The 11,555-nt window shown below is 43.4% G+C and overlaps 1 protein-coding gene across 1 annotated transcript in view; it reads left to right on the top strand.

Moving 5' to 3' along the window:
- Positions 1-935: 935 nt before the first annotated feature.
- Positions 936-11,555, top strand: part of GLRA1 (glycine receptor alpha 1) — a 118,660-nt gene continuing 108,040 nt past the window's right edge. Inside the window, exon 1 of the mRNA XM_044277458.1 lies at positions 936-1,138. Coding sequence (XP_044133393.1) covers positions 936-1,138 — 203 coding nt within the window. The remainder of the gene's footprint in view (positions 1,139-11,555) is intronic.

Here is an 11,555-nt window from a genome sequence, read left to right as displayed (position 1 = left end):
CAACCAGGAACCCCTGCCGGAGATCACAATAGACTTAATCGCCGCATCAATAGAGGAATATTGCATTGAGAATTCCTCTGATGGGATGAGTGAATTGAGGCTGGGTGTGGCAGAAGCATTAGGACCGGACAGATCATAAATTAATCGTTTTTTATTGGATGATTTTTTTAGATACCAGGCCGATAGGGTTAATACGCCACAAAGAAAAAGGAATAAATTCAAACGGGCCAATAAGTAAACCCTTATCAACCTCTGACTGGAGCAACTCGTCAACTGCCGCCGGGTCCCCAGAGGCAGACCGCAAGTTACAACCCTCCCAAGTCTGAGGAAGGGCAATAAGGCCCGTGTGGAAGCCTTCTGCAAAACCAGACAACAGGAATTGCACAAACCCTCTGTCATGATGATCCCGCAGAAGGACACCTAGCAGATCAAGATTAATGTCGGCTAGTCAGGACTGCTTGGCAGACCTCTTGGGACAGGCGAGGGTGAGCCTTGAAACACAATGAGCAGATGTGGAGAGCCCTGCAGCCATTGAAGACACAACCGCTCGCATTAAAGTTATTACAGACCTGGCTTCTACCCAGGTACACTATGGGGCGGCCAAGCTTGTCAACCCGGGGGGCGCCAAGTTGGGAACCCGAGGGGCCGGGCAGGGACCTATCCTGAATGGGGTTGACAGAGTTAGGACACCAGTCTAAGGAGTGAAATATGGACTGGCACACTGTACATAAAAGAGCTCTGAGGCCCGCAAAGTGGCAGCAGAAAAGTACGAATCCGACTGCTGAATGGACGTAATCCCCGACTGGACACCCGACGGACTCGGGCTGGTCATCAGCAGCTTATACAATTCGGCCTTACGAGCAGAAACCGGGTGAGGAATCCTCCTTCTGTTAAGTTCTGCGATCAGCTTGGGAATCGTCCAACTTCTCAGGGACATGGTGCCGGACTGTCCTGAAACAGAAGTTTCTGGGACTGACATGGTGTCATCCACATCCGAGGCTCGCGACATTCTCAACCTGCAGAGAAAGAGACACTTCTGGATGACTATGCATGACCGGAAGGTAGAACGACCAGCGTCAGCAGGAAGGAGGCTTGTGGAAAGACCGAGTAACGTACCTGAAGTTGCTGGAGAAGACCTGTGAAGATGTTTTTATTTAACCCAACCTAAGCAAAGTGTCGGATGAATGGAACCGGCTAGAACCTGGAAGAAAAAGTAGGACGTGGAGCCAAGGTGACCCAAGGTGGAGACCTTAAGGTGAACCAAACGAAAGTGACAAGTGAATGTGGCCTATGAAAAGCAACCTGAGCGTGCCTAGCCCGGAAGGCATATGCGAACCCTACGGAAACCGAGAGGGCATAGTGCAGAAAGCGAGAATCGAGCAGCAGGAGTGAAGACGGACGGAGCCTGATAGAATCAGGAGAGGAAACACAAGGAGGAACCAAGAAATACTGCACCATGTAGCCCAGTGATGGACAGACCTGGCAGTGCCAGGAAGGGGTGAACCAGAAGGGAACGGGCTTGGGTGAACCAAGTGTGGAAGTGTGGACAGAACCTGTGCGGATCAGGAGGAAGATTGCCATGGATGGAGAGCCAAAGCCTGGACGAATCCGTCCGACAGCGACAGACCCTGGGAGAACCGGGACAGTAAACATGCAGGGAGACCTGAACGTACCAGGCAGACAAAGAAGAACAGAGCCTGGGCGTACCAGGATGAGACTGACAGCGTGATAGACAGAGCCTGGGTGGACCAGGGGAAGTATACACAATAAAAGGAAACTCAACGTACCCGTTCACTGGAGGACAGAACTGTTCGTGTCGGAAGGACAAACAACTGAAGAGAGGACGGCCTGGGCGTTCCAGGTACAGAGGTAGATACGAGTCTGGGGGCGATCCAGGAACAGAGGTAGATATGAGCCTGGGCGATCCAGGAAGACAGAGGTAGATACGAGCCTGGGCGATCCAGGCAGAAAAACATGGGGGAAAAAAACACATGTAAATGGAAAAAGAAAAGAAAAACAGAAAGAAACAAAAAACAAAATATTTGTCTAACACCTTTTTCTTTTATTTTTTTTTTTTATTTTTTTTTTATCCTTCAGGAAAATGGCACCTGACCCTGCCCAAGGAGAACCTCACAGCACTGATAGCTCCAGCAGGAGCCAATAGACCGGCAGGCACAACCAGGGGCAGCACAGACAGTGGAGGATCCCCAAGAGAGGGTTCAGATAGTCCGATAGTGATCCTCAACCTGCGTTCCACACTGGAACGCACGCCGACCCTGCGAACGGAAGCAGCGTTAAAACAATGGGGAAAACATGGGCGCCAATCATAGGTGCCCTGTGGTGGGGACGGGAAACGAGGGAAGAGATCTTACCCATCCTGGAGATGCGTGCAGGCGGTGTACAGGCGGCGTGCGAGCCCATAGACGATTCGGACTGCAGGAGAGATGGAAGGCGGCTCCTTATCCAGCGGGTGTGAACAGGAAACGCCCAGAGGAGTCGGGAACCGGCGCTTAAGAGGGGTCAGACGCCCCTCCCACAAATTCAGGCTGACATTTCAGCCTTCCAACATATATTTTTTACTGAGATAGGCAACTAAAGGATTTGAAATTAGCAACGAAACAATTTCAGCGTAAATAACACCAAATGTGAACTGCGTCTATTTTTCTCGTACTGTAGTGAAATATGACAAAAAACGCTTTCAGCGCAAATAACACCAATTGTGAACTGTGAAATTCCCAATACTTTTGATGTGTCACATGACCCTCTTCCTATTGAAAACAAAAGTTGGATTCAAAATGGCCAACTTCAAAATGGCCGCCATGGTCTCCACCCATCTTGAAAAGTTTCCCCCCTCACATATACTAATGTGCCACAAACAGGAAGTTAATATCACCAACCATTCCCATTTTATTAAGGTGTATCCATATAAATGGCCCACCCTGTAGGTCTATTTTTCTCTTTTATAAAAAAAAAAATATGGCAATAAATGCTTTTAGCGCAAATAGCACCAAATGTGAACTGCGTCTATTTTTCTTGTATTGTAGTGAAATATGACAAAAAAACGCTTTTAGCGCAAATAACACCAAATATGAACTAAGTCTATTTTTCTCTAGAAATATGGCAATAAATGCTTTTAGCGCAAATAACACCAAATGTGAACTGCGTCTATTTTTCTCGTTCTGTAGTGAAATATGACAATAAACACTTTTAGCGCAAATAACACCAAATGTGAGCTGCATCTATTTTTCTCGTATTCTCTAGAAATATGGCAATAAATGCTTTTAGTGCAAATAACAACAAAAGTGACCTGCGTAAATATTTCTCGTAGTGTATTGAAATAGGCCACTAAATGATATCAGCGCAGTTAACAGCAAAAGTGGCCTGCATATATATTTATCTTTTTCCACAGATAAAAGACACTAAAGGCTTTTCAACATAGCACTTGCACCCCAATAGCTAATTGCTGGAATGACAGAGCTGTATTCTGAGACTATCTGGATCCCCAGGCAATGTTTTCCTGCACCTGTAAACTGCTTTTTTTCACAATGAGGATTTTCCTATGACTCTCTCTAGCATCTGCACACATCTCTCCCTGCCTGTAAAATGATTCCTCTCACTATCCTTTCCCTGAACTAGTAAATCGCTTCTTTCCTTATTTTTTTTTTTAACAATTAGCTTTTCTTCCACTCTTCCTAGCGCCTGCTGTGACATCACCGAGCTGGCTGGCTGCTGATTGGCTGCATGCATGGCATTATGGGTCATCCAGCCTTCCCAGAGTTCCTTGCCCCATGTCTGCACATGTGTAGCCGCCATTGTAGCCGGCTAGCCACCATGTTAGGAAAAATTGCAATTCATTACCACGAAGCGCAAGAAAATTTGCATTTGTTCGGAACGAATTCGACTTCGTCAGCTTCGATTCGCTCATCTCTACTAATTACAAAAGGGGCCACATAGGATCAAAGTTATAGTATATAAATATACTTAATATATATACTTACCTATAATTATATTGATCTGATCCATGGGTCCTGAGTCCGCATGAGGATGAAGATTGTGAGCTTGAACAGGCAGCATGTGACAGTGATGTGATCTGGTGAACCCATAAAAGAAGGAATAAAACTGTCAGTGCGCATTCATGAAGATAGACACAGAAAGAACTCCCATCCCCCTCCCTTTTTTTTACTTGTCGCAATGTAATTAAAAAAAAAAGTGGGTAAGTCGCCCAGCATATGCTGGGTGGACGATTTTATTCGGTAGTTGTTTTCTTGATAATGATAAATATTTAAAATGATATTAAAGAATGATTTATGAATTTTATTCCATTTTAATTTAGTTTATAAAGCATTGCAGCCTTTAATATACCAAAAATAATCAGATTAAGGCTACATGCACACAAACGTATTTTGTTTCCGTGTCTGTTCCATTTTTTATGCACGCCGTGTGCTGTTCACATCAGTATGTCCGTTCCGTAGCCCCGCAATTTTTTTTTTAAAATGTTCTATTCTTGTCCGTTTAGAAGACAAGGATAGACATTGTTAAAATGGATCCGCAAAAAAAAAAGGATGACATACGTAAACGCCCCCACGTTTTTAGTTTTTTTTGCGGATCCACAATTTGCGGACTGCAAAACACATACGGTCGTGTGCATGTAGTCTAATATTTACCCTTTCACCCCCGAAGTTTTTTTTTTTCATTTTTGTGTTTTCGTTTTGTGCTCCCTGCCTTCTCAGAGCCTTAACTTTTTAATTTGTCTGTTCACATATCCATATGAGGGCTTGATTTCTGCGGGACAAGTTGTACTTTCCAATGCCACCATTTAATATTGCATATCATGTAGTGGGAAGTGTGAAAAAAATTCCAAAAAGGGTGAAATTGCAAAATTTACAGCGTTCGATCTACGATAAAACTGACCAGTTACTTTTATTCTACAGGTCAGTACGAATCCGGCGATACCTTATGTGTATAATTTTTCTGGCATTTTGATAGTGATAAAAAAATTGAAAAGTGGGAAAAATACAGTTTTATTTTTTTGTAGCCATATTTTTACCCCTAAAACTTTTTTGCAATTATGTGTACGGAGCTGTATGGGGGGCTGTGGGAATTTTTGGCATTGATCCCCCTCTGGAAAATTTGTGCACTTCTAGTAAGTATTTGGTGTCTGCAAATATGACCTGAAGGTTTTTCAGGTCCACTTGCCATTAAAGTGAATGGGGCCCGACGCAAACGCGTAGTTTGCGAACATTTGACCGCGTTCGCGCGATTGCGTTGGCGAATCTTCCCGGCCGATGTTCATCCATCACTACTCTGATTTACTGCAAATCTAAAATATGTCCAATCAATTCCACAATCTCTATAGATGAACAAATCTATAACAATGTATTTCCTCCATTGATTCTCTAGTGTGTAAATCACTCTGATTTGCTGCAAATCTCAAACCTGCCAAATTGATTACATCTCTGGTCAGGATCTTTTAGCGAGCATTGATTTGTGTGTGTGGTTGTGCAAACAGCATGGAACATGCTGGAATATTATAATACTTGTATATGTATTATATGGGGAAATCATGTCTTTTGTATGTTGTTTTTAGAGCTATAAGTGTCTACCTGTATTAAAGAGACTGACAACCCCTGTCCATATGCATATGAAAAGCATAGATGGGGGTGTCCTGCACATGATTCATATTATTATCAGGGGTGCATCTAGACTTTTTGCTGCATGACACGAAAACTGAAATGCCAAGTTCTCAACCTAACCTTCCCTCCCACATTACAGTTATAGGCATACTTGGAAAACATTACATATAGTGCTACAAAACATATTTGTTAATATAGCAATACTGTTGAATGCGCAGAGATGAACTCTTCCACAATGGAAGCGCTCATTGCCCAAACCTTTTCCGCTGCCCCCCACTTGTCCCCACCTGGTGCTGACTGAGGCAATCATCTCACCTGGCCTCATTGGCGGTGCACCCCTGATTATTATACACAAATGAGCAATGGGAAAATAAAACAGAAACTAGCCATACTAGAGATGAGGCACTCTGCAGGAATTGTGTCCAAAGACGAAAAAGTTTTCCGACCCATTTATACAAAGTGACTGCTAAAAGGCATTCTCCAAGTAGCCCTGGCATTCTGTTCCACTTGGAACAATCTTTTTGGTTAGATGGGTCCCCGAATCATTAACTGATTGCAAGGTGTCTCATTGTTGAGATCCTTGGTGATCGGTTGTTATCTGCGGAGGAACTAAGCAGTGTTCCTATTCTCCTGCAGCGTCACCACTAGGGCAAATTAGGAATTACATAGTTCACATAGAAATCACTCTCCACTGCAGCTAATAAAGACCTGAATGGGACACCCTCCTCTATTAACTCAAAATTCTATAACAGGGTATCTATATATGGCTTTTCCAAACCAGACAACCTCAAGTCAACTCTTTACACCTAAAAAATATATGAATATAAACTGCCCTTCGTGTGGGATTTTTAAAATACATCTGAACAAGTTCTAGTTTTTATGATGGTACCTGTAAGTCAGGGCTCATGCACACGACCGCGTGCTGCCTATGGCCATATTGCAGCCCGCATACGGCGGGTCCGCAATACACGGGCTCCGGCCGAGTGCATCTCGCATCACGGATGGCGGACCCATTCACTTCAATGTGTCCGCAATCCGGGAGATGCGGAACGGGGGCACGGAACGGAAGCCCACGGAAGCACTAAGGAGTGCCTCCGCCCTGCAAAAGATTAATAGGACAGATCACGGAACCATTCAAGTTGAATGGGTCTGGATCTGTCTGTGGCCGCCGCACAGATGTTGCCTTGCACTGGGGACCGCAAATTGCAGTCCCCAATGCACGGAATGGCACGGAATGAACGGAATGGCCAGCACACGGTTGCGGTGCTACCTCTAATATAAAAAATGTATTTTGCTGTAAAAGAAACACTAATAATAGGTTACTCCATACCAGAGGTGTATTATATATACAGACAATTCCAGATGTTGTCAAGATATACTCAGTCTATGCCTTGGGGTGGCAGAACCATCTGCTTGTCCTGTCCCATCGGTTCCTTCTTGGTAGGGTAGGATCACTGTAGCCAATGCATCCCTAATGTGAATAGATGTATGAGTAATTTAATTTCCCAGCAGCAGTGTGTCACTAACCCAGATCTTGCACAAATCTATGTAATGGTTTTGGAAACAGCAGATGTTATGAACGCCCCCTCGCAGCACACTTTAGTAGATAAAACAAAAATGCTTTGCTGGGATTTAAGATATTACAGCCTTTTTGCAAAGTTTGGCGTCTGTAGAATATGTTAACATGTGCATGGTGAATAGTAAATATAGAATCAGGGGTGCTGTCAAACATTGTGGTGAGTAACCTATCAGTAGTCGTGTCCTGTCAAAGTGGAGAAGGACCTGAAGATAGATCAACTCGGACAATAAGTGCTTTTATATCACCAGAATTTTCTTGCTATATTTTTTCTTCCTTTTTCAAAAACTTTTTCCTAGTTTAAATTTTTAACCTTACTATTGTAGTCTCTGCAGATCACTTAGGTAGCACAGCAATCGGGAATAGTCCCTTATTCCTAGTTCGCCATATACCATTCCATTCTCCATGTACTGTTTATTTTTTTAATCAGTTATGTTAAATGAGGCACATTATGCATGCAGTATTTCATGTATATACAAATACAAATATTACCAATAACCCACTATACAAGGCCCACATAATATTATCATGACATGACCATTATTATTAATGCTATTTTGTGACTCAGTAATACTACCATATTGTTACCGAATGAAACCATTATACAAAGGCTAATATAAACATTATACAGGGATCATATATTGCTAGATAACAAGCACTTTGAAGAACTTCAATTAGTTAAACTTACAGTTGATGTGTAAGGTGAACTTCAGATATAATTTCATAACTATAGTCATGCCCAAAAAATAGTGATAAAAAGTGCAACTCAGTGCCCACAAATAGAGGCCCCAAAACGAATAATTCCAAACTGGTAGTTCACCATATTGTGCCCCAGACAACAACAGTGCACCACCACAGCACCACAAATGCCAACTTTTATATTTCCAGCAGTACTTCATCCAACTTTTGGACCCTACAGAGTAAGGGTCCCTTCACACGACCATATTTCTGGGTCCACATTTGTTCCGCAATTTAGTGGTAAAGGTGCAGACCCATTCATTTCAATGGGGGCTGTCCGCATCCGTAGTTCTGTCCCGTGGCCCTGTAAAAAAGGCAGAGTATGTCCTATTCTTGTCTGTAATCGTGGACAAGAATAGGCATTTCTATAATAGCAATGGCCGTGTGTGTTCCGCAAAATGCGGAATGCACCCGGCCAGTACCCATGTTTTGTGGACCACAAAACACTTCCGGTCGTGTGAATAAACCCTTATAAAGATCTTCTCAATGACCCACACAGTAATTGTGCTCCCTTTGTGCTTCTACACAGTAATGATGCCCCTTTGTGCCACCACATAGGAATAATGTCCCATTTGTGCATTCTAGATTCTTATTTCTCCTTTGTGGCCCTTGAAAGTAATAATGACTCCCCCCTCCCCCTCCTCACCTGTGCTTTTCCCCGACATGGCCTACAAGAAGGAGAATGGTGCTTTACCATAGGTTTCAATAGTATGCAGTTAAAAGTGGCGCTGACCCAAGGATCCAAGACAGCAGGCCAGAAGTCTGGAGTATGTGTCAGAGATGCCTGGTGCCAGTGACATCCCTGAAAACAATAATTCATTACATTCATACATACACATGTGTGGGTAACAGGAATGAGATACTATTATTTGTAACATTTTTATTGTTATCTCATATACATATTCTGATACCCATTTCATCTGGGCTGTCATAGGTTACAGATATGGTACCTCCATAATACCTTCTAATAAACCCACTATATAAAATAAAAATGTAAATTATTTTAAGCTCATATAAACGCTTGCAGAACATTTTAGATGAAGGAAAACGTATTGAATTTCATACTGGGGCTCCCAGTGGTTGACAATGTATAGACATGATCAAATATACATTTGTTATTATGTGTGCACAGTGCTATTTAGAATGTTGTACAATGGGAAATTAGATTACCTGCCAGTCTCTAGATGGTTCCAGTATTACATTTCCAGGAATAATATGATATAATCTATCTTTATGGAACCTGTGTGGAATAATAATGTTGGAATATTTTCATATTTTTAGAAAGAGAATAATGTTTATTCTGCCTGACCATGAAGTTTGCAGTCGTAGAGAATCTTAACTATTATGCTCCGTATAGTTGTCATGGGTATTGGGGAAGGGGGAAAACACCAGAAACACACAAAAGAAATAGACAACAGTCTCGGCCTCAAAAGCTAAGGAAGAGGGATGGTGACCTCCTAGTAATCCCTAGGCCTTTCCCTAACTCCTGCCAGTATGAGCAGATCCTGATGGTGGAAATGCTCATACACCGTATACCTATGCCTTGCTGAAACTGACGAGCCCTAGGAAAGGTAGCAGGAGACGAGACAGCTGGTTACTTCCCAGATGAAGAAACCCGCATCTCCCTGAGGCCTAGAACCAAAACACACCAGAGAGCAACAAACAGAACAGGCAACTTGGTACTTAGGTTTGAAATGTATGGAGAAGCAGGAGATCCAAGACAAACAAGCTCTAGCAACTCCAAGAGGAAATATCAACCGCATGGTCTGCAGTGTGAGACGGACCTAAATAGAGCCTCATAACTGATAGCAAGCAGAACCTGAGGAGAGGTGAGATCCTGCCAAAACAACAACATACAAAGAGGAAAACAGAGAGACCTGTCAGATAGCCTCATGTGCAGCAAGTCTATCCAATCTTCTCACCTCTGTGACAGGAGGGACTGTGACAGTACCCCCCCCCCTTCTACTGGTGACCTCCGGACACCCAGGACTGACCTTATCAGGATGCGCCCTGTGAAAGCCACATTCTTTCCTCTGGACCGTAACCCTTCCAGTGCATGAGATATTGAAGAGATTGACGAAGAATACGTGTGTTCACTATTCTGGCAATCTGAAACGCAAGATTATCATCCACCATGATGGGAGGGAATGGCAGGGAGGATGGTTCAGCAGGTTAAACATATCAAAGCCTGCGGAAGTTCAAGACGAAAAGCCACCAGATTAATAATGGCAGAGATCTTGTATGGCCCAATAAACCTTGGCCCCAACTTCCATGAGGGTACCTTCAACTTAATGTTTCTTGTGGACAGACACACAGAATCACCCACTCTCAGGTCCAGACCATTCATGCGTCTCTTGTCAGCCATACGTTTATACTTTTTGCCCATTTTATTTAAATTGTTTTGAATCTTCCGCCAAATAGATGACAACGAAAAGAAGAATCTTTCCTCTTCAGATATACCAGAAGTCTCAGTACCAGAAAATGTGCCAAACTGCGGGTGGAACCCATATGCACCAAAAAACGGTGACTTATCAGTGGACTCCTATCTATGGTTATTTATGGCAAACTCGGCCAACGACAAAAATGAAGACCACTCTTCTTGATTCTCAGAGACAAAACATCTTAAATAAGTCTCCAGATTCTGGTTAGTGCGCTCAGTCTGTCCGTTCTACTGAGGATTAAAGGCAGAAGAGAAGGACAATTGGACCTCCAGACGAGTACAGAACGCCTTCCAGAATCTGGAAACAAATTGAATCCCTCTATCAGACACCACCCATCACATCAGAGGGAATGCTGTGTAGTTTCACAATGTTATCGACAAACACTTGAGTGAGAGTTTTGGCAATAAGTAAACCTGATAATGGTATAAAGTGTGCCATCTTGCTGAAGCGGTCAGCAACCACCAGAATTACAGTTTTCCCAGAGGAATTAGGCAAATCTGTGATAAAGTCCATGCACAAATGAGTCCAGGGTCGGGATGGGATAGACAAGGGAAGTAGAGATCCTGAAGGGTGAGTATGAGTCACCTTAGCACCCGCACAAGTCTCACAAGCTGCCACATAGCCCTTAAGACATTAACATAATCCTGGCCACCAGAATCTCCAGGAAATGAGATCCACAGTGGATCTTCTCCCAGGGTGTCCCGTAAAAACTGTATTGTGATGTTCCTTAAACACCTTGTGTCATAGTTCTGAAGGGACATACAACTTCCCTGGAGGACAGGAATCAGGTGCCTCTCCCTCGGCCTCCAACACCTCTGCCTCAAGTTCAGGATAAAGGGCGGATACAACCACCCCATCAACCAATATCGGAGCAGGATCCTCCGAATCGCCCCCCCCCCCCCCCCCAGGAAAGCTACACAACAATGCATCCGCTTTGATGTTTTTAATCCCAGGGTGATAAGTGACAATGGAATTAAATCTAGTAAAAAACAACGACCATCTGGCCTGCCTTGGGTTCAGATGTTTAGCTGACTCCAGGTAAGCCAGATTTTTGTGATCAGTAATTACCGTAATGGGATAAATCGCTCCTTCCAACCAATGATGCCATTCCTCAAAAGCCTATTTAATGGCCAGCAACTCTCTATTACCTACATCATAATTTCTTTC

The sequence above is a fragment of the Bufo gargarizans genome, chromosome 2, assembly GCF_014858855.1.
Source record: "Bufo gargarizans isolate SCDJY-AF-19 chromosome 2, ASM1485885v1, whole genome shotgun sequence".
Taxonomy (NCBI): domain Eukaryota; kingdom Metazoa; phylum Chordata; class Amphibia; order Anura; family Bufonidae; genus Bufo; species Bufo gargarizans.
The sequence above is the reverse complement of the archived record's forward strand: the minus strand, read 5'-3'. Positions and strand labels throughout refer to the sequence as shown.